Source organism: Anomaloglossus baeobatrachus, chromosome 5, assembly GCF_048569485.1.
Source record: "Anomaloglossus baeobatrachus isolate aAnoBae1 chromosome 5, aAnoBae1.hap1, whole genome shotgun sequence".
NCBI lineage: Eukaryota > Metazoa > Chordata > Amphibia > Anura > Aromobatidae > Anomaloglossus > Anomaloglossus baeobatrachus.
Window position 1 is genome coordinate 3,945,490 of NC_134357.1, and position 24,664 is coordinate 3,970,153.

The window sequence follows — 24,664 nt, forward strand, 5'->3', positions numbered from 1 at the left end:
ATCCCCCATGCTGCGCACTCCCAAACGTGCTCCATCCGCCATGCTGCGCACTCCCCATCGTGCTCTATCCGCCATGCTGCACACTCCCAAACGTGCTCCATCCGCCATGCTGCGCACTCCCAAACGTGCTCCATCCGCCATGCTGCGCACCCCCTATCATGCTCCATCCGCCATGCTGCGCACTCCCAAACGTGCTCCACCCGCCATGCTGCGCACTCCCAAACGTGCTCCATCCGCCATGCTGCGCACTCCCAAACGTGCTCCATCCGCCATGCTGCGCACTCCCAAACGTGGTCCATCCGCCATGCTGCGCACTCCCAAACGTGCTCCATCCGCCATACTGCGCACTCCCCATCGTGCACCATCCGGCATGCTGCGCACTCCCAAACGTGCTCCATCCGCCATGCTGCGCACTCCCAAACGTGCTCCATCCGCCATGCTGCGCACTCCCAAACGTGCTCCATCCGCCATGCTGCGCACTCCCAAACGTGCTCCATCCGCCATGCTGCGCACTCCCAAACGTGCTCCATCCGCCATGCTGCGCACTCCCAAACGTGCTCCATCCGCCATGCTGCGCACTCCCAAACGTGCTCCATCCGCCATGCTGCGCACTCCCAAACGTGGTCCATCCGCCATGCTGCGCACTCCCAAACGTGCTCCATCCGCCATGCTGCGCACTCCCAAACGTGCTCCATCCGCCATACTGCGCACTCCCAAACGTGCTCCATCCGCCATACTGCGCACTCCCAAACGTGCTCCATCCGTCATGCTGCGCACTCCCAAACGTGCTCCATCCGTCATGCTGCGCACTCCCAAACGTGCTCCATCCGCCATGCTGCGCACTCCCAAACGTGCTCCATCCGCCATGCTGCGCACCCCCCATCATGCTCCATCCGCTTGGGAGTGCGCAGCATGCCGGATGGTGCACGATGGGGAGTGCGCAGTATGGCGGATGGAGCACGTTTGGGAGTGCGCAGTATGGCGGATGGAGCACGTTTGGGAGTGCGCAGCATGGCGGATGGAGCACGTTTGGGAGTGCGCAGCATGGCGGATGGACCACGTTTGGGAGTGCGCAGCATGGCGGATGGACCACGTTTGGGAGTGCGCAGCATGGGGGATGCAGCACGATGGGGAGTGCGCAGTATGGCGGATGGAGCACGTTTGCTCAGCCTCTCTCCTTCCAGCCTCCCTCAGCATCAGCCTCCCCCTCCCAGCCTTCCCCAAGATCAGCCTCTCTGCTCCCAGCCTCCTCCAGCACGCCGTGCTCCTCTGCCGACACTCACCCACACAACCGATCGCATCCACTCACCCACACACCCGATCGCATCCACTCACACACACCCGATCGCATACACTCACACACACCCGATCGCATACACTCACACACACAACCGATCGCATACACTCACACACACCCGATCGCATACACTCACACACACCCGATCGCATACACTCACACACACACCCGATCGCATCCACTCACACACACCCGATCGCATACACTCACACACACCCGATCGCATACACTCACACACACCCGATCGCATACACTCACACACAAAGACACACAGACACTGACGATATTGCACATACGCGCTGATACTCACAACATCCGGGGATATCACATGCTTCTGGCCATGTGATCCTCCGTCAGGTCCTGGAAGCTCACAGCACAATATCGCCGCCGAGAAGCAAGCGATATCCCAGGATGTTGTGAGTATGTGGATGCGATGTGATGTGTGAGGTGTGTGTGAGTGTGATCTGATTTGTGTGTATGTGTGTGTGTGTGTGCTGTTATGTGTGTGTATGTTCCGCAGCTGCAGGACCTTGATGTGTGGATGCGATGTGATGTGTGTGTGAGGTGTGTATGAGAGTGAGTGTGAGCCGGTGTACACTGGTAACTATGATACACATCGGGTAACTAAGGGACCTTAGTTACCCGATGTGTATAATGGTTACCAGCTTTCACGGCCTCCGTTAAGATCCCAGCATCGCAAGGTTATGTCTGGCGCTGCCGGGATCCTGACGGAGCCGGTGTAGAAGCAAGCGATATCCCAGCATGTTGTGATGTGTGGATGTGATGTGTGAGAGTGAGTGTGATCTGATGTGTGTGTACTCACCTGGGAGTTGCGGCTCCGTGTCAGTTGGGCCACAGCCAGCGTGCATTGCGTGAGGGGGGCGGGGCCTGCAGAGAGCCGGGGCGAGAGGCCAATCCGTGTGGGGGGGCGGGGCCATGGCGAGCCCAGCGGCCAATCAGCTTTGTGTCACCGTAAGGACACAATTTCGGAGCATGACAGACAGACAGACAGACAGATAGACAGACAGATAGACAGACAGACAGAATAAGGCAATTATATATATAGATATTTCTGTACCGTGTCAGCCAGCAGAAACATATATTATAGAAACCTTAAGATTGATGGAGTGGAATGGAGAACATCATTAGAGCGGGTAGCTTGGGACTGGAAATCACTGCAACAAAAACAAGCAGTCCGGGGCTCCCCCCTGTGTCAGTAGGGAAGGTTGGGGCAGACTCGTGGGTGCAGCCGGACTGTGGGCAGTATCTTGGGAAATCTCCTGGGACTGATTTAAAGGGATACTGTGATACTCTGGGAAAAGGCACACCAGGCTTCAGGTAGATCATTACTGGATCTATAGGGAACAGCCCTCATTAGATTCGGGGTAAGGCTCACTATGTGTCCTAAGGGAAAAAGGGGATCCAAGGGGAGGGGATTGGTAATTGGGGAGCGTGACGGCAGACTGGCCGGTGAGGGGAGAGACGGCATTGCAAGTATGGGAGGGACCAGGGGTATGGGTGTGGAAAGGGTTAAGGGATGCTGTCTAGTGACTGCAGCATCTGTGAATATCTCCGGGACAGGGGAATAGAATGGGGGGGATCAGGTTGTGGGGCAGCAACAAAACAACCTGCCGGAGGACCCTCAGATCTGTCCTCAGACTCGGGTAACATATAGTAAAACACAACATCTCCTCGCTCATCCTCTTCTTTAACCTCAACATATCTTTCTGATAGCAATATCTGCAATACTCTGTTAAACAATTCAGCATCAATCAACAAGTAATACTCTGGAAATCTCCGGGGCATGTCACACCGCTGAACTGTCTCCAGCACGTGCCCCTCCCTAAGGAATGCTTACTAAATCCACTGTGAATCCTCAGCTTTTTTTTTTCTTTAACCTTGTCTTCTCCGTTCTAAACATTTTTACTATCTTGGTGGTGTCTGGATTACACTAATATATGACTATGCGGCGTACGTTAAAGCCTGGCCGGAACTTAAGGCTACACCTCTATACTAGCTGGCAACTCCTCAGCTATATAGTAATAAGGGTATCCCACGCTTGGAGGAGGGGTACAAAATGTATTCCCTCCGGACTTGATCAGCTGCACCAATATTTTTTATTGTCCTAATCCCTATCTTCTTTCATTGAGGATCTGTCTCATGAAAGGAAGAGATACAAAATAACGTTTGGAACTCCATTCTATGTCTGAACTGAGTGCAAAAACCTAAAAAACATCACTATGGGGAGATAAGGTATGCACACCAGTGACTATGTAAGGGGAATACATGGAATAGCAGAAACTGCTGTGTGAATACTGACATGAAAAATTCAATAGCTATGTGTAAGGATGAAATGTGAAAAATGGAACCTGCATTACTGCCATGAATATATGAATAAAGAGAAATTTAGCTACTGAATTGATCAATGCAGAAGAGCCCCAACACTACGCCAAAGTATTTCTCTACGTTGGGGTCCCTAGCTTGTGTGTGTCCTCTCATGCAGTTAAAAAACTTACCGTGTATGGGAGGCTGAGACCCAGGCTATATATGCGTATGATATGGATTGGCAATAGGTGTGTATGGGGAGGGTTCACAAACGAAAAACTACTAACAAATACAAAATAACGTTTGGAACACCATTCTATGTCTGATCTGAGTGCAAAAACCTAAAAATACATCACTATGGGGAGATAAGGTATGCACACCAGTGACTATGTAAGGGGAATACATGGAATAGCAGAAACTGCTGTGTGAATACTGACTTGAAAAATCCAATAGCTATATGAAGAGTGAAAATGTGAAAAATGGAATCTGCATTACTGCATTCATATGTTCATGGCAGTAATGCAGATTCCATTTTTCACATTTTCACTCTTGCATATAGCTATTGGATTTTTCAAGTCAGTATTCACACAGCAGTTTCTGCTATTCCATGTATTCCCCTTACATAGTCACTGGTGTGCATACCTTATCTCTCCATAGTGATGTTTTTTAGGTTTTTGCACCCAGTTCGGACTTAGAATGGAGTTCCAAACGTTATTCCTTATTGTTAGTAGTTTTTCGTTTGTGAACCCTCCCCATACACACCTATTGCCAATCCACATTATACGCATATATAGCCTGGGTCTCAGCGTCCCATACACGGTAAGTTTTTTAACTGCATGAGAGGACACACACAAGCTAGGGACCCCAACGTAGAGAAATACTTTGGCGTAGTGTTGGGGTCTATTGCATTGATCAATTCAGTAGCTAAATTTCTCTTTATTCATATATTCATGGCAGTAATGCAGGTTCCATTTTTCACATTTCATCCTTACATACAGCTATTGAATTTTTCATGTCAGTATTCACACAGCAGTTCATGAAAGGAAGAGGACGTACAAAAATATACATGCATATACAAGAATGTCCCGACCTCCGGACTTGGTCAACTGTATCAAATTTAATGTCCTAATCCCTATCTTCAGTCACGGGAACCCCCCCGTGTCTTTAATTACAGACCGGGTCAGTCTAACTAGCTATATCCAGCCACCACCGTCTTTCCTGCCCTAACAACCATCCTCTGGATCCCGTGTGACACTCGATCCACACCTCAGGGCTGGGATCGTGCTCTGAGCTCCAGCGGGCACTACCCCTGAGTCACAATCAGGTACCTTTTAACACCGATATGGACACACAGCCCGTCACCCCCTCCTCTCCAAAACCAACCACAACGGTAGTGAATACACAGTATGTAACACTTACCCGTGGGGTCGGAGGTGATCAGCCTGTTTGGAGCGGAGGGAGATCTCAGTCCGTGACATCCAAACGATCGGTATTTGCAGGTCAGCAGTGCGTCCGTGGAGCCCCACGCTGATGGGCGCCAAACTGTCAAGGGAGGAATTTGCGTTGAAGACTGCTAATGGAGTCCTCATTTGGGATATCCAGAGACAATGCCATATTAGCTGTGTATCGGTGCCAATATATATATCAATGTATATAAGACAAAGAACACATACATGCTCTCTTTTCAGCCAGCGTCACCAACTGAACTGGTTTAATAAGATAGATCCAATTATACCGTAAGCATGAATAACCTTGAAGCTAACAAGGAGTGCTTTCACTCCCCATTTTCTCACATCACATTGCCTGCCTCCCCTACATTCCTTCTATGTGAACATTACTGATAACACTTCTTACAGCTTCACATTCTGGCTTCATCTTTGGTTAACTCCTTCATGATTATACAACTTTGAATTATACTATAGGTCTGTGCAATGGCTACATAGACAGACAGATAATTATACAACTACATCTTGATTATTTATATACACAGATATTCTTATTACATTTAAACAAACATACTACAGCTCAGGTGACCTCCACAATAGATTAGATTGTGAGCTCCGGGGTCGGGGATGATGGGAGTAGTGATACATTGTGTGATAGGAGATTAGATTGTGAGCTCCGGGGTCGGGGATGATGGGAGCAGTGATACATTGTGTGATAGGAGATTAGATTGTGAGCTCCGGGGTCGGGGATGATGGGGGTAGTAGTGCCTTGTGTAGCGCTCAGTTCCGCCTGTCACTGTGCTCTCTTCCTCCGCAGTGTGGACTTTGTGAAGTGGTCTTCTCAGGGGATGCTCCGGATGAACCCCGATGCAATGAACGCTCTGTTCAAGCCGACCGTGGATCACATCATCCAGCACTTGTGTAAGTCCGAGCGAAGAGATCTGGCGGTGTAATATGTCACATGACGGGGAGGAGTCCGGTCACCACCATCGTCCGCGGTGCATTGTGCTGGAGCCGGATAGGAGGCGGCTGATCCGGGCGGTCATTATACAACAGATCAAATGCTGCAGAAAGTCTAAAACTATAGGACGGCAGATACAGTGCTACAGTGCCTTGCAAAAGTATTCGGCCCCCTTGAATTTTTCAACCTTTTCCCACATTTCAGGCTTCAAACATAAAGATAAAATGTTAATGTTCTGGTGAAGAATCAACAACAAGTGACACAATTGTGAAGAGGAAGGAAATTTATTGCTTATTTTATACTTTTTTTTTAAATAAATAACTGTAAATTGTGGCGTGCAATATTATTCACCCCCTTTACTTTCAGTGCAGCAAACTCCCTCCAGAAGTTGATTGAGGATCTGTGAATGATGCAATGTTGTCCTAAATGACTGATGATGATAAATATAAGCCCCTGTGTGTAATCAAGTCTCCGTATAATGCCCCTGCTCTGTGATAGTCTCAGGGTTCTGTGTAAAGCACAGAGAGCATCATGAAGACCAAGGAACACAACAGGCAGGTCCAGGATACTGTTGTGGAGAAGTTTAAAGCCGGATTTGTTTACAAAAAGATTTCCACAACTTTAAACATTCCAAGGAGCCCTGTGCAAGCGATCATATTGTAATGGAAGGAGCATCATACCACTGCAAATCTACCAAGACCCGGCCGTCCATCCAAACTGTCATCTCACACAAGGAGAAGACTGATCAGAGATGAAGCCAAGAGGCCCATGATCCCTCTGGATGACCTGCAGAGATCTACAGCTGAGGGGGGAGAGTCTGTCCATAGCACAACAATCAGTCTACACTGCACAAATCTGGCCTTTATGGAAGAGTGGCAACAATAAGCCATTTCTCAAAGATATCCATAAAAAGTGTTGTGTAAAATTTGCCACAAGCCACCTGGAGACCCCAAACATGTGGAAGAAGGTGCTCTGCTCAGATGAAACCAAAACCACACTATTTGGACACAATGCCAAATGATATCAGCAACACAGCTCATCACCCTGAACACACCATCCCCACTGTCAAACATGGTGGTGGCAGCATCATGGTTTTGGCCTGCTTTTCTTCAGCAGGGACATGGAAGATGGTTAAAATTGATGGGAAGATGGATGGAGCCAAATACAGGACCATTCTTGAAGAAAACCTGTTGGAGTCTGCAAAAGACCTGAGACTGGGACGGAGATTTGTCTTCCAACAAGACAATGATCCCAAACATAAAGCAAAATCTACAATGGAATGGTTCACAAATAAACGTATCCAGGTGTTAGAATGGCCAAGTCACAGTCCAGACCTGAACCCAATCGAGAATCTGTGGAAAGAGCTGAAAACTGCTGTTCACAAACACCTCCATCCAACCTCACTCAGCTCCAGCTGTTTACAAAGGAAGAATGGGCGAGAATTTCAGCCTCTCCATGTGCAAAACTGATAGACACATCCCCCAAGAGACCGCAGCTGTAATCACAGCAAAAGGGGGCGCTACAAAGTGTTAACTTACAGGGGATGAATAATATTGCACGCCCCGATTTTCAGTTATTTATTTTTTTATAAAAGTGTAAAATAAGCAATAAATTTCCTTCCTCTTCACAATTGTGTCACTTGTTGTAGATTCTTCACCAGAACATTAACATTTTATCTTTGTGTTTGAAGCCTGAAATGTGGGAAAAGGTTGAAAAATTCAAGGGGCTGAATACTTTCGCAAGGCACTGTATATACAAAGTATGCCGGCCTATATAATACGGTCAGCTGGGAGGCATCTGTTCAGCTCACCTGGCGAGGGGGATCAGCCCAAAGTCTGGGTGGGCACACGGGCCATGGGCTTCAGTGCAGCCGACAGGTGAGGCACGCGGGATATGGCTAGTAAAGGTACTGGAAGTCAGGAAGCAGGTAGCAGAGGTGCTGGACGCCGCGGGCAGACTGAAGGCGCATAGCAGGAGGAGGAGGACAGAGCAGTCTGGAGTGACAAAGTGTATGACAGGAGTCTGGTGTGAGGTGGTCTGGAGAGAGAAGGTGGATGGAGTAATCTGTAGGGGTACTGAAGGGAGGAGGAGGACAGAGGAATATGGAGGGGGTAGGAGGACAGAAAGCTCTGGAGTGAAGAAGAAGACAGAGGAGTCTGGACTGAAAAGGAGGACAGAGGAGTCTGAAGTGAGGAGGAGGAGGATAGAGGAGTCTAGAGGGAAGAAGACAGGGGTCTGGCTAGAGGAGACCAGAGGAGTCTGGAGGGAAGAGACCAGAGGAGTCTGGAGGGAAGAGACCAGAGAAGTCTGGAGGGAAGAGACCAGAGAAGTCTGGAGGGAAGAGACCAGAGGAGTCTGGAGGGAAGAGACCAGAGGAGTCTGGAGGGAAGAGACCAGAGGAGTCTGGAGGGAAGAGGCCAGAGGAGTCTGGAGGGAAGAGGCCAGAGGAGTCTGGAGGGAGGAGCACAGAGGAGTCTGGAGGGAGGAGCACAGAGGAGTCTGGAGGGAGGAGCACAGAGGAGTCTGGAGGCAGGAGTACAGAGGAGTCTGGAGGGAGGAGGAGAAGGACAGAGGGAATATGGAGGGAAAAGGAGAACTACAGAGAGCTCTTGAGGGAGGAGAACAGAGGAGTTTGGAGTGAAGAGGAGTCTGGAGGCAGGAAGATGACAATGGGGTTTGGAATGAGAAGAAGGAGGACACAGGAGTCTGGAGGGAGGAGGAGGAGTCAGGAGGAGGAGAGAAGTCTGGAGGGAGGAGCAGTCTGGAGGTAGGAGCACAGAGGAGTCTGGAGAGAAGAGGAGTCTGGAGACAGGAAGAGGACAATGAGGTTTGGAGTGAGGAGAAGGAGGATACAGGGGTCTGGAGGGAGAAGGAGGAGGAGAGGAGTCTGGAGGGAGGGGACCTAAGCGGCTTATTCTGTTTCCTTCCACTGAGGACACCTGAGTGTTTGGCTGAGTGTTTGTGTGTATGTGGCATTCAGGGGGCGTCTGTCTTTTGAGGGTTGGGACCACCACTGTGTGTGGCTATCTATGTTCCCCATGCGTTCTCCTCGCTGTTATCACCCCTCTCCTTGTCTGCCCGCAGCGGACCTATTTCAGAAGCCGGAGTTGAGCGGAGTGAAGTTCCTCTTCTTGGTCGGGGGGTTTGCGGAGTCCCCCTTGTTGCAGCAGGCTGTACAGCGAGCCTTTGGAGAGAAGTGTCGTGTCATCATCCCCCATGACGTGGGATTAACCATTCTTAAAGGGGCTGTCTTGTTTGGTCTTGATCCGGCCGTCATTAAAGTCCGCCGCTCTCCAATGACGTACGGTGTTGGGGTCTTGAACCGATACGTGGAGGGGAAGCATCCGGCAGAGAAGCTCCTGGTAAAGGATGGCACGCGGTGGTGCACCGACATCTTCGATAAGTTTATCCTTGTTGACCAGTCGGTTGCTCTGGGGGAGACGGTGAAGCGGAGTTACACCCCGGCCAAGCCCTCCCAGCTCCTGATCATCATCAACGTCTACAGCTCCGAGTCTGAAGGCGCCAACTTCATCAGTGACCCTGGGGTGCGCAAGTGTGGCACGCTGCGGCTCGACCTGACCGGAGTGGAGGGGTCGCCCATCCTGAACCGCAGGGAGATTCAGACCATCCTGCAGTTCGGGGACACTGAGATCAAGGCCACCGCTATTGACGTTGCCACCACTAAAAGTGTCAAAGTCAACATTGATTTCTTAAATTAGACTCCTCCCCCTTGTCCTCCGCCTTCCTGCGACTGTCCTCCAGCACCGAGTCAGGCTCTGTTCTTTCAGGAGCCCTTCATTACCAGCGCCTCTGGTCGAGGTGAGCGATAGGATCTGCTACGGATGTGGCGGGCACACAGTACGGCCGCGATCCAGCAGTGAAGACCGCCATCGGCTGGTCCACAAGGACATCGGTCAGTGTACGGCCTGTACGGGGGCCACTCTCTCCACCATCGACAACAAGACATTCGTACAATTCCACCGCCGCTAGCGTCCACTGCGAATGCACCAGAATACACCGCCATCCGAGCCACCCATCGTACACGCTGACACCTCAGCAGATAGAGTGGACCTGCTGCCCCCGAGCATGTCCTCGCTCCAGCCGCGGTGATGTAGCATGGCGCCTCTCCTCACCGAGCCGCTTATCACTGACTCCGCTTCTCTCTGCACAGCTTCTGCAGATCCGCACCCCCGCGCTCCGGACGCACAAGAGAGATCGTCTTCTGGCCACTGATTGGATCGGAAAAGTGAATTACAGGGGCACAGACCACCCAGCAACTAAAAGGGTGGAAAGCGTGCGGGGTCCTGCCCTGCGGCCCCCTCTACCCCGGGCCCCTGTGCCCCATCTGCCCTGTGCCCCATGCTCCTGTGCACCCTCTGCCCTTTCCCTTCTGCCCTATGCCCCCTCTGCCCTGCCCCATCTGCCCTGTGCCCTGCCCCGTCTGCCCTGCCCCTGTGCCCCGTCTGCCCTGTGCCTCACGCTCCTGTGTCCCCTCTGCCCCGGGCCCCTGTGCCCCATCTGCCCTGTGCCCCATGCTCCTGTGCGCCCTTTGCCCTGCCCCCTCTGCCCTTTGCCCCCTCTGCCCTGGGCCCCTGTGCCTCACAACCCTCTGCCCTGTGCCCCACGCTCATGTGCCCCCTCTGCCATGTACCCCACGCTCCTGTGCCCCCTCTGCCCTGCCCCTTCTGCCCTGTGCCACCTCTGCCCTGTGCCCCACGCTCCTGTGCCCCCTGTGCCCCACGCTCCTGTGCCCCCTCTGCCCTGTGCCCCACGCTCCTGTGCCCCCTCTGCCCTGCCCCTTCTGCCCTGTGCCCCCTCTGCCCTGCCCCCTCTGCCCTGTGCCCCACGCTCCTGTGCCCCCTCTGCCCTGTGCCCCACGCTCCTGTGCCCCCTCTGCCCTGTGCCCCACGCTCCTGTGCCCCCTCTGCCCTTCCCCCTCTGCCCTGTGCCCCACGCTCCTGTGCCCCCTCTGCCGGCCATATGCTACAGGATTTCTTTTATCTTGTTTTTGCTTTTGTAAATCCTTTCCTTCTCCTGTACTGATCCTAAGTCACATCTTCTACTCCAGTCCCATCCAAAGCTGCAGCAAATATCCTGATAGCTCTTCAGAATTTCATGTCACCTGCGCAATGCCTGCTCTGCCGTAGTGCATTGTGGGAGACGTATCAAGGATCGAACTATAGTCCAGAATGCAATGCAAAGCATGGTGGATCTCAGGGAATCTGCAAGGTTTTGTTCTAAAATAACAAGCAATAGTAATGATTGCAGCTCTGGATGTGACTGGAGTATAAGACACGATGTAACAGAAGAATGATGACTGCAGCTCTGAAGGTGACTGGAGGATAAGACACGATGTAACAGCAGAATAGTGACTGCAGCTCTGGAGGTGACTGGAGGATAAGACACGATGTAACAGAAGAATAGTGACTGCAGCTCTGGAGGTGACTGAAGGATAAGACACGATGTAACAGCAGAATAGTGACTGCAGCTCTGGAGAGGACTGGAGAACAAGACACAATGTAACAGCAGAATAGTGACTGCAGCTCTGAAGGTGACTGAAGAATAAGACACGATGTAACAGCAGAATAGTGACTGCAGCTCTGAAGGTGACTGAAGAATAAGACACGATGTAACAGCAGAATAGTGACTGCAGCTCTGGAGGGAACTGGAGGATAAGACACGATGTAACAGCAAAATAGTGACTGCAGCCCTGGAGGTGACTGGAGGATAAGACATGATGTAACAGCAGAATAGTGACTCCAGCTCTGGAGGTGACTAGAGCATAAGACACGATGTAACAGCAGAATAGTGACTGCAGCTCTGGAGGTGACTGGAGGATAAGACACGATGTAACAGCAGAATAGTGATTCCAGCTCTGGAGGTGACTGGAGATAAGACATGATGTAACAGCAGAATAGTGACTGCAGCTCTGGAGGGGACTGGAGGATAAGACATGATGTAACAGCAGAATAGTGACTGCAGCTCTGGAGGTGACTGGAGGATAAGACATGATGTAACAGCAGAATAGTGACTGCAGCTCGGAGGATAAGACACAATGTAACAGCAGAATAGTGACTGCAGCTCTGGAGGTGACTGGAGGATAAGACACCATGTAACAGCAGAATAGTGACTGCATCTCTGGAGGTGACTGGAGGATAAGACATGATGTTATAGCAGAATAGTGACTGCAGCTCTGGAGGTGACTGGAGGATAAGACACGATGTAACAGAAGAATAGTGAGTGCAGCTCTGGAGGTGACTGGAGGATAAGACACAATGTAATAGCAGAATAGTGACTGCAGCTCTGGAGGTGACTGGAGGATAAGACATGATGTAACAGCAGAATAGTGACTGCAGCTCTGGAGGATAAGACACCATGTAACAGCAGAATAGTGACTGCAGCTCTGGAGGTGATTGGAGGATAAGACATGATGTAACAGCAGAATAGTGACTGCAGCTCTGGAGGTGACTGGAGGATAAGACACAATGTAATAGCAGAATAGTGACTGCAGCTCTGGAGGTGACTGGAGGATAAGACACCATGTAACAGCAGAATAGTGAGTGCAGCTCTGGAGGTGACTGGAGGATAATACACCATGTAACAGCAGAATAGTGAGTGCAGCTCTGGAGGTGACTGGAGGATAAGACATGATGTTATAGCAGAATAGTGACTGCAGCTCTGGAGGTGATTGGAGGATAAGACATGATGTAACAGCAGAATAGGGAGTGCAGCTCTGGAGGTGACTGGAGGATAAGACACAATGTAATAGCAGAATAGTGACTGCAGCTCTGGAGGTGACTGGAGGATAAGACACCATGTAACAGCAGAATAGTGACTGCAGCTCTGGAGGTGACTGGAGGATAAGACACGATGTAACAGCAGAATAGTGAGTGCAGCTCTGGAGGTGACTGGAGGATAAGACACAATGTAATAGCAGAATAGTGACTGCAGCTCTGGAGGTGACTGGAGGATAAGACACCATGTAACAGCAGAATAGTGATTGCAGCTCTGGAGGTGACTGGATGATAATACACCATGTAACAGCAGAATAGTGACTGCAGCTCTGGAGGTGACTGGAGGATAAGACACGGTGTAACAGCAGAATAGTGAGTACAGCTCTGGAGGTGACTGGAGGATAATACACCATGTAACAGCAGAATAGTGATTGCAGCTCTGGAGGTGACTGGAGGATAAGACACAATGTAATAGCAGAATAGTGACTGCAGCTCTGGAGGTGACTGGAGGATAAGACACCATGTAACAGCAGAATAGTGATTGCAGCTCTGGAGGTGACTGGAGGCTAATACACCATGTAACAGCAGAATAGTGAGTGCAGCTCTGGAGGTGACTGGAGAATAAGACATGATGTTATAGCAGAATAGTGACTGCAGCTCTGGAGGTGACTGGAGGATAAGACACCATGTAACAGCAGAATAGTGAGTGCAGCTCTGGAGGTGACTGGAGGATAAGACATGATGTTATAGCAGAATAGTGACTGCAGCTCTGGAGGTGATTGGAGGATAAGACATGATGTAACAGCAGAATAGTGGCTGCAGCTCTGCAGGTGACTGGAGGATAAGACACGATGTAACAGCAGAATAGTGAGTGCAGCTCTGTAGGTGACTGGAGGATAAGACACAATGTAATAGAATAGTGACTGCAGCTCTGGAGGTGACTGGAGGATAAGACACAGTGTAACAGCAGAATAGTGAGTGCAGCTCTGGAGGTGACTGGAGGATGACACGATCTTGCATGTCCAGTACAGGAGCAGTAATGGATTTTCTTGGTTATTTATCCGGAGATTTGCTCAGTTTCTGGGCTATCCTTCTGTAGTGCTGTCAGTACCGGCTGCTTCCTGGCGGTGGCGCTCTATGATTTTGTATATTTATATATATTGTACAGATCTCGGTTTCTGTATTTTCTGCATTTGGCTGTAATTTATATTTTGTTGATGTTTTTTTAAATTCTGATACAAAGTTGTAGAATGATTCAGTAATGTGTGGCGCTCCGGCTGTGCCGCGCCTCCCCGGACTCGTCCCTCGGGTGTCACAATATTCTCTCTCTTGATTAGAAGGAACTTCCGCTGAATCTGTGTCACCGAACAAAGCAGTGGAAGATCCACCAGTGCGAAGCCGCGGTGCCTGCAGGTCTATATACTGCCTCCCGCTACCCTGCCTGCAAAAATAAAGAACCTGACCAAACCAGGAGTGTGTGCTCTGTAACACCGGGCAGCCGGACTGTGTGCATGGGGAGAGCGCCGCCCCCTACTGACCACCAGCCCATATACTGTGTGCATGGGGAGGACGCCGCCCCCTACTGACCACCAGCCCATATACTGTGTGTGATGTCAGCGCCGCCCCCTACTGACCACCAGCCCATATACTGTGTGTGAGGTCAGCGCCGCCCCCTACTGACCACCAGCCCATATACTGTGTGCATGGGAAGGACGCCGCCCCCTACTGACCACCAGCCCATATACTGTGTGTGATGTCAGCGCCGCCCCCTACTGACCACCAGCCCATATACTGTGTGTGAGGTCAGCGCCGCCCCCTACTGACCACCAGCCCATATACTGTGTGCATGGGAAGGACGCCGCCCCCTACTGACCACCAGCCCATATACTGTGTGTGAGGTCAGCGCCGCCCCCTACTGACCACCAGCCCATATACTGTGTACATGGGAAGGACGCCGCCCCCTACTGACCACCAGCCCATATACTGTGTGCATGGGGAGGACGCCGCCCCCTACTGACCACCAGCCCATATACTGTGTGTGAGGTCAGCGCCGTCCCCTACTGACCACCAGCCCATATACTGTGTGCATGGGAAGGACGCCGCCCCCTACTGACCACCAGCCCATATACTGTGTGTATGGGGAGGATGCCGCCCCCTACTGACCACCAGCCCATATACTGTGTGCATGGGGAGGACGCCGCCCCCTACTGACCACCAGCCCATATACTGTGTGTGAGGTCAGCGCCGCCCCCTACTGACCACCAGACCATATACTGTGTGCATGGGGAGGGCGCCGCCCCCTACTGACCACCAGACCATATACTGTGTGCATGGGGAGGACGCCGCCCCCTACTGACCACCAGCCCATATACTGTGTGTGAGGTCAGCGCCGCCCCCTACTGACCACCAGCCCATATACTGTGTGCATGGGGAGGGCGCCGCCCCCTACTGACCACCAGCCCATATACTGTGTGTGATGTCAGCACCGCCCCCTACTGATCACCTGCCCATATATCATGTGCAGGATTGTCAGCCCATCCCACTAGTGACCATCAGCCTATATGTGAATAGTTTACAAGGATGCAACGGCTCAGTAAAGGCAACTCAGTGGTGATTCAAGAATGGATGTTTATTTTCCAGTAATAAGATTACAACATACAATATAAGCGAGATACAGAACAGGTGACTGTTAGGAAACCAAATTCCTGACTTGGGTTCCTCCTAAAATCAGTGTTGGGTCTTTGGGTTCCTCCTGAAGCTGGTGGTCGGTCTTTGGGTTCCTCCTGAAGTCGGTGGTCGGTCTTTGGGTTTCTCCTGAAGTCGGTGGTCGGTCTTTGGGTTCCTGCTGAAGTCGGTGGTCGGTCTTTGGGTTCCTCCTGAAGTCGGTGGTCGGTCTTTGGGTTTCTCCTGAAGTCGGTGGTCGGTCTTTGGGTTCCTGCTGAAGTCGGTGGTCGGTCTTTGGGTTCCTGCTGAAGCCGGTGGTCGGTCTTTGGGTTCCTGCTGAAGCCGGTGGTCGGTCTTTGGGTTCCTCCTGAAGTTGGTGGTCGGTCTTTGGGTTCCTGCTGAAGTCGGTGGTCGGTCTTTGGGTTCCTGCTGAAGTCGATGGTCGGTCTTTGGGTTCCTCCTGAAGTCGGTGACCGGTCTTAAGGTTCCTTAGGATCAGAATACTTCCACGTACTTCTATTGTGGTGGTACCCACGGTCCTGCTCCGCTCTGCTGTGTACACGTCCGCTCCCCTATTACTTTACCATCCCTTCCTTTTATATTTTTCAACTGCACTACAGCTTTCACCTGACCCAGCGTCCCCTTCAAACTCTCCATTCTTCAGGCCCTCCCTGCTTTATCCAGCCAGCAGATGGCGGTTTATTTGCGGGTACTGTGAGGTGTTGTCTGCGTGTATCTTCTTGCATTCCTCCTTTCTTTTAACATGCCAGTCATTGAGTGAGAGGAGTCTTTGTGCACCTTGATGTTCCTCGGGGGTGGTCCTTATGTTGCCAGCTACTGAGCACACTCTAGTGTCTTTTGTATAATGTGCTGCTATATGACCTTGTCCTGGGCATACCTCTTAGGTGGGACACCAGCATTGGCATGTTCGGTTCTACGAAGCTCCTCTTGTGGTGGCTCAACAGGGACTTCAGGTACTTCATGTGTTGTTTCCATTTCAGGCCCATTTTCTGATTCGGCTGGAAATGGTAGCGCTGGTTCTGTAGGTACTGCTAACCATTAACCCTCATTATCATCAGCAGTCCCTCCCGACACAGTTTTTCATTGTTTCTTTGGGGGCTCGGTCTTTTGCTTTTCTCCTTCAGGTACACAAGGCTGAAGCATGTTACAGTGCAGGTCCCTGTCGGGTGCATCTTCTTCTCCCTCTGGTCGGACTTCATACATCAGGTTATGGACCCTTCTTATTTGATAGGGAGTCACCTCCAACGTTTAACCTGTACCAATACCTGATCTTCCGGTTGGGGTGGCACTTCCTGCACCGTTGGCACATCTGGATGATCCAGCTCCCTAAATATCTGCTCTATCAGTCCCCTCAAGGTCTGCCAATGTTCCCGCTCACAGGTTCTTGTACTGCTTCCAGTGTAATCTCCTCTGGATCGAGTTCCAGTTCAGCGGTCTCTCAACTGTTCCAACCAAACAAGCGCATGTAGGGTGTGTACCCGGTGATGGCATTGACTTGGTTGTTGTACACTCACACTAGGGCCCCCTCATCTTGCGGCCTTCCTCCGGTGTCCTTAGCATCTGAAGCAATGTCCTATTTGAGTGCTCACAGGCCCCATTCCCTTGAGGATGGTAAGGCTTTTTTCGAGACTTGTCAATACTGTTGAGGTGAGACTACAATGGGTCTCTTAAGGTCTGACTGCTGTGTTCAAATTATAATGTCATGTGTGCACACGAGACTAAAATAACGGACTACAAGTCAGTTATAACTATCTCCATGACAGACGCCAGAGCTTCTGGCTCTCTTTACTGTTTGAAACTTTTTATAGCTCTAGAGAAGTGAAGGGTGTAGACAAAATACAGTCCAATCAAGTATTGGAGGCTGGACTCAGGACGTATAGGAATTTGCATAGTCTCTGCTGGATTGGTTGTTCCGAACTTTAGGAATTCCTTTGTTCCTCAACTTCTTTGGGAGTTGTCCAGGATGTAGGAGCCATCTTTAAATTACATGTGCTAGTATATTGTATTAAGGAAAATCACTAAATATTTAGTATATATACGTGTTATTAAGAAACAAAAGCATTCATAAATATGTGTGTAAAGGGGGCTTTACACGCTGCGACATCGCTAATGCGGAGTCGTTGGGGTCACGGAATTTGTGACGCACATCCGGCCGCATTAGCGATGTTGCTGCGTGTGACACCGATGAGCGATTTTGCATCGTTGGAAAAACGTGCAAAATCGCTCATCGGTGACATCGGGGTCCATTCTCGATTATCGTTACTGCAGGAGTAACGATGTAGTTCGTCGCTCCTGTGGCAGCACACATCTCTATGTGTGACACCGCAGGAACGAGGAACCTCTCCTTACCTGCCTCCCGGCCGCTATGTGGAAGGAAGGAGGTGGGCGGGATGTTCCAGCCACTCATCTCCGCCCCTCCGCTTCTATTGGGCGGCCGCTCAGTGACGTCGCTGTGATGCCACACGGACCGCCCCCTTAGAAAGGAGGCGGTTTGCCGGTCACAGCGACATCGCCGGGCACGTAAGTATGTGTGACAGGTCTGGGCGATGTTGTGCGGCACGGGCAGCAATTTGCCCATGTCGCGCAACAGATGGGGGCGGGTACCCACGCTGGCGATATCGGGACCGATATCGCAGTGTGTAAAGTAGCCTTTAGGTTACATCAACTAAACTATATATTTGAGTCTATGAAATGGCTGAATTAAGTATTTTTGGTTACTTAATTCTTATCCTCAACAATACCATAGAGTTGAAAACATTATTCTCCCTCTGTACAAATCACTCGTCAGACCACACTTGGAGGATTGTGTGCAATTTTGGGCACCAGTGCACAAGAAAGACATTACTGAGCTTGAAAGGGTTCAGAGGCGGGCAACTAAAATAATAAGTGGAATGGGTGCATTACAATACACGGAAAGGTTATCAAAATTAGGTCTATTTACTCTAGAAAAGAGAAGACTTAGGGGAGACCTAATAAATATGTACAAATATATCAGAGGGCCATATAGAGATCTCTCCCAGGATCTGTTTGTACCAAGGACTGTGACAAGAACAAGGGGGCATTCTCTACGATTGGAGGAAAGAAAATTCCTACATCAGCATAGAAGAGGGTTCTTCACGGTAAGAGCAGTGAGGCTCTGGAACTCTCTTCCTGAGGAAATGGTGATGGCCACACACTGAATGAATGTAAGGGAGGAATGGAGGCTTTTCTCGTTAGTAACAGTATAGAAGGTTATGAATAACATAATATTACAGGTAGATAGGTGACCCAGATTAGGAGTCGGGAAAGAATATTTTTCCCTATGAAGAAAATTGGCTCCTACTCTGTGGGATTTACCTTCCCCTGGTTCAACCCTGCAGAACAGCGGCACTAAAAATAGGCTGAACTAGATGGACATAAGGTCTTCCTTCCGCCTTACAAACTATGGTACTTGATGCAATTTCTCCAGTACTTTCTCTTGGAAGCAGGCTCCCTGGGCACAGTGGATCCTCTCCGGGCACCTGTCAGGGGTGACAGACAGTCCTGTGGTGTCCGGCTATAGAAGAACACAGTGTTTGGCTGCACAAAGTGCTCCCTGACCTTCTATCATTCCTGCTTGCTTTTCATTCCTTTCTCTTTAGGACACTGCCTGTCAGTTGATGTTCATCAGTACTTTCCTTGTCTATATATACCTTCACTTCTTATTACTCAGTGCTGGTGATATTGGTTACATCCTTTTGAAGTCTGCAGTGCAAGCAGGCACCTTGCATAGATAAGGACAGTCTTGGTGGTTGTTGCAGCTTCTGTCCCTGTGACAAGAAGAGATAAGTTGTTTGTTGTTTTCCCTTTTTTGTTATCACTCAGATATCCCTCAGCTGTTCGCTGATTTGTCATAAACACGACTACTCTCTAGCGCCCCCCTTGTCTGCAGGACACTTTTGGTACTGCAGGACAATGCATAAAATGAGGCTGCTGAGCTGATAATGCCAAATATTGGAGGTCTCCCAGCAAGGGTAAATGTATATATCACCGATACCCGCTAATGGAACATATATATACCTCGGTACCCTTCATGATAGCACTCCAATAATTCTATGCAATAATAATTACGCTGCCACTACCCAGCTTTTTGGGATAGCTGGGGACCTGTTTCAGATGGCATAAGGCCCTTCAGTTTCTTTGCATTCGTATATAAAGCATGGGGAAAGAAACTATTACATTTTATATTTTTTAATCCGAAAATAGGCAGTGTTTAAAAAAAATATAGAAGAATTTACAAAAAGGAACAATACAAATACAGTATAGACAGTTACGTAAAAATAAAAGGTATAAAACGTGAAACTTACTAAACTCGTGCCATAGATGTGACGTCCGAATTTAGGGAGGGAGGGACTCCAAAAGAAGAGATGGTAGAATCGGCCAGCATCACCACTTACTGAAGCCCTCCAGTACTGACTCCCCCCATCAAGGAGCTGTCGCTTTTATGCCCTTGGGTAACCCCCTCTCTGTGACCTCATTTTACAGTCTCTTGTGGGTTGTGCCGAGATTGTCACAAAGTTCTTTAATTCTAGCTTTTCACATATCTTTGCCCCTGGGCCACACCGGTGAAGATATTAGCGTCATATTTTATATCTTGAATTTACATTTACATAGATACCAAACACAACACATTTAGCACGATGTTACTGGCCAATACTAATTTGTCGTGATACCAGCGATCTCCCAGTCAAATTAAACGGTGCGCTGGGTTCAGCACTCCACAGGGATTCTGGCGGTATGTTTTTCATTTTTCTAGCATTAATGGGCCACGTAAAAAACTCTATTAGGAGTTTTCCCTCCAACAGACCAAGGGAATGTCTTTTCTATGCATCCTTTGGCTTCAGCTCTACATCACCCGAGTCATAAATTCCTAAACTTTCAGGTCGATCAGATAATCGTCATGACGATCTGTGGCTGATGGCAAAGAGGGGGGTAAGGACCTTTCAAGAGTTTTACATAACAATTTATATAGCGCTATTAATTCCACAGCGCTTTACATACATTGGCAACACTGTCCCCATTGGGGCTCACAATCTAAATTCCCTATCAGTATGTTTTTGGAGTGTGGGAGGAAACTGGAGTGCCCGGAGGAAACCCACGCAAACACGGGGAGAACATACAAACTCCTTGCAGATGTTGTCGTTAGTGGGACTAGAACCCAGGACCCCAGCGCTGCAAGACTGCAGTGCTAACCACTGAGCCACCTCAAGATTGCAGTGCTAACCACTGAGCCACCGTGCCACCCACTTACCATATTTTTCGGACTATAAGACGCACCGGACTATAAGACGCACCCTGGTTTTAGAGGAGGAAAATGGGAAAATAAAACTTTAAGCAAAAAATGTGGTCATGACACACTGTTATGGGGCGAGGATCTGCTGCTGACACTGTTATGGGGGTAATGTCCCCAAATTTTCTACTAAGGTACCTCATCCTGGTAATGATCCTCCTGCCTTGTATATGATCCTGCTATAAACCCCCATCCAGCCTGTTCACATACCCCCCCCATCCAGCCTGTTCACATACCCCCCCCATCCAGCCTGTTCACATACCCCCCCCATCCAGCCTGTTCACATACCCCCCCCATCCAGCCTGTTCACATACCCCCCCCATCCAGCCTGTTCACATACCCCCCCCATCCAGCCTGTTCACATACCCCCCCCATCCAGCCTGTTCACATACCCCCCCCCCATCCAGCCTGTTCACATACCCCCCCCCATCCAGCCTGTTCACATACCCCCCCCCATCCAGCCTGTTCACATACCCCCCCCATCCAGCCTGTTCACATACCCCCCCCATCCAGCCTGTTCACATACCCCCCCCCATCCAGCCTGTTCACATACCCCCCCCATCCAGCCTGTTCACATACCCCCCCCATCCAGCCTGTTCACATACCCCCCCCATCCAGCCTGTTCACATACCCCCCCCATCCAGCCTGTTCACATACCCCCCCCATCCAGCCTGTTCACATACCCCCCCCCCATCCAGCCTGTTCACATACCCCCCCCCCATCCAGCCTGTTCACATACCCCCCCCCCATCCAGCCTGTTCACATACCCCCCCCCCATCCAGCCTGTTCACATACCCCCCCCCCCATCCAGCCTGTTCACATACCCCCCCCCCCCATCCAGCCTGTTCACATACCCCCCCCCATCCAGCCTGTTCACATACCCCCCCCATCCAGCCTGTTCACATACCCCCCCCATCCAGCCTGTTCACATACCCCCCCCATCCAGCCTGTTCACATACCCCCCCATCCAGCCTGTTCACATACCCCCCCATCCAGCCTGTTCACATACCCCCCCCATCCAGCCTGTTCACATACCCCCCCCATCCAGCCTGTTCACATACCCCCCCCATCCAGCCTGTTCACATACCCCCCCCATCCAGCCTGTTCACATACCCCCCCCATCCAGCCTGTTCACATACCCCCCCCATCCAGCCTGTTCACATACCCCCCCCATCCAGCCTGTTCACATACCCCCCCCATCCAGCCTGTTCACATACCCCCCCCATCCAGCCTGTTCACATACCCCCCCCATCCAGCCTGTTCACATACCCCCCCCATCCAGCCTGTTCACATACCCCCCCCATCCAGCCTGTTCACATACCCCCCCCATCCAGCCTGTTCACATACCCCCCCCATCCAGCCTGTTCACATACCCCCCCCATCCAGCCTGTTCACATACCCCCCCCATCCAGCCTGTTCACATACCCCCCCCATCCAGCCTGTTCACATACCCCCCCCATCCAGCCTGTTCACATACCCCCCCCATCCAGCCTGTTCACATACCCCCCCCATCCAGCCTGTTCACATACCCCCCCCATCCAGCCTGTTCACATACCCCCCCCATCCAGCCTGTTCACATACCCCCCCCATCCAGCCTGTTCACATACCCCCCCCATCCAGCCTGTTCACATACCCCCCCCATCCAGCCTGTTCACATACCCCCCCCATCCAGCCTGTTCACATACCCCCCCCATCCAGCCTGTTCACATACCCCCCCCCATCCAGCCTGTTCACATACCCCCCCCATCCAGCCTGTTCACATACCCCCCCCATCCAGCCTGTTCACATACCCCCCCCCATCCAGCCTGTTCACATACCCCCCCCATCCAGCCTGTTCACATACCCCCCCCATCCAGCCTGTTCACATACCCCCCCCATCCAGCCTGTTCACATACCCCCCCCATCCAGCCTGTTCACATACCCCCCCCCATCCAGCCTGTTCACATACCCCCCCCATCCAGCCTGTTCACATACCCCCCCCATCCAGCCTGTTCACATACCCCCCCCATCCAGCCTGTTCACATACCCCCCCCATCCAGCCTGTTCACATACCCCCCCCATCCAGCCTGTTCACATACCCCCCCCATCCAGCCTGTTCACATACCCCCCCCATCCAGCCTGTTCACATACCCCCCCCATCCAGCCTGTTCACATACCCCCCCCATCCAGCCTGTTCACATACCCCCCCCATCCAGCCTGTTCACATACCCCCCCCATCCAGCCTGTTCACATACCCCCCCATCCAGCCTGTTCACATACCCCCCCCATCCAGCCTGTTCACATACCCCCCCCATCCAGCCTGTTCACATACCCCCCCCATCCAGCCTGTTCACATACCCCCCCCCATCCAGCCTGTTCACATACCCCCCCCATCCAGCCTGTTCACATACCCCCCCCATCCAGCCTGTTCACATACCCCCCCCCATCCAGCCTGTTCACATACCCCCCCCATCCAGCCTGTTCACATACCCCCCCCATCCAGCCTGTTCACATACCCCCCCCATCCAGCCTGTTCACATACCCCCCCATCCAGCCTGTTCACATACCCCCCCCATCCAGCCTGTTCACATACCCCCCCCCCATCCAGCCTGTTCACATACCCCCCCCCATCCAGCCTGTTCACATACCCCCCCCATCCAGCCTGTTCACATACCCCCCCCATCCAGCCTGTTCACATACCCCCCCCCCATCCAGCCTGTTCACATACCCCCCCCCCATCCAGCCTGTTCACATACCCCCCCCATCCAGCCTGTTCACATACCCCCCCCCCATCCAGCCTGTTCACATACCCCCCCCCCCATCCAGCCTGTTCACATACCCCCCCCCCATCCAGCCTGTTCACATACCCCCCCCCCATCCAGCCTGTTCACATACCCCCCCCCATCCAGCCTGTTCACATACCCCCCCCCATCCAGCCTGTTCACATACCCCCCCCCATCCAGCCTGTTCACATACCCCCCCCCCATCCAGCCTGTTCACATACCCCCCCCCATCCAGCCTGTTCACATACCCCCCCCCCATCCAGCCTGTTCACATACCCCCCCCCATCCAGCCTGTTCACATACCCCCCCCCCCATCCAGCCTGTTCACATACCCCCCCCCATCCAGCCTGTTCACATACCCCCCCCCCATCCAGCCTGTTCACATACCCCCCCCCCCATCCAGCCTGTTCACATACCCCCCCCCATCCAGCCTGTTCACATACCCCCCCCCATCCAGCCTGTTCACATACCCCCCCCCCATCCAGCCTGTTCACATACCCCCCCCCCCATCCAGCCTGTTCACATACCCCCCCCATCCAGCCTGTTCACATACCCCCCCCCATCCAGCCTGTTCAATACCCCCCCCATCCAGCCTGTTCACATACCCCCCCCATCCAGCCTGTTCACATACCCCCCCCATCCAGCCTGTTCACATACCCCCCCCATCCAGCCTGTTCACATACCCCCCCCATCCAGCCTGTTCACATACCCCCCCCATCCAGCCTGCTCATATACTCCCATCCTGTTCACATACTCCCCCATCCTGCCTGCTCATATACTCCCATCCTGTTCACATACCCCCCCCCATCCTGCCTGCTCACATACCCCCCCCCCATCCAGCCTGTTCACATACCCCCCCCATCCAGCCTGTTCACATACCCCCCCCCATCCAGCCTGTTCACATACCCCCCCCATCCAGCCTGTTCACATACCCCCCCCCATCCAGCCTGTTCACATACCCCCCCCATCCAGCCTGTTCACATACCCCCCCCCCATCCAGCCTGTTCACATACCCCCCCCCATCCCTGCCTGCTCACATACCCCCCCCCATCCAGCCTGTTCACATACCCCCCCCATCCAGCCTGTTCACATACCCCCCCATCCAGCCTGTTCACATACCCCCCCCCATCCAGCCTGTTCACATACC

The 24,664-nt window shown here is 51.8% G+C and overlaps 1 protein-coding gene across 1 annotated transcript in view; it reads left to right on the plus strand.

Annotated features, from left to right (window-relative positions):
- Positions 1-14,229, plus strand: part of HSPA12A (heat shock protein family A (Hsp70) member 12A) — a 131,699-nt gene extending 117,470 nt beyond the window's left edge. Inside the window, 2 exon segments of the mRNA XM_075348120.1 lie at positions 5,885-5,988; positions 9,113-14,229. Of these exon segments, the coding sequence (XP_075204235.1) occupies positions 5,885-5,988; positions 9,113-9,747 (739 nt within the window). The 3' untranslated portion in view covers positions 9,748-14,229.
- The last annotated feature ends 10,435 nt before the right edge of the window (positions 14,230-24,664 follow it).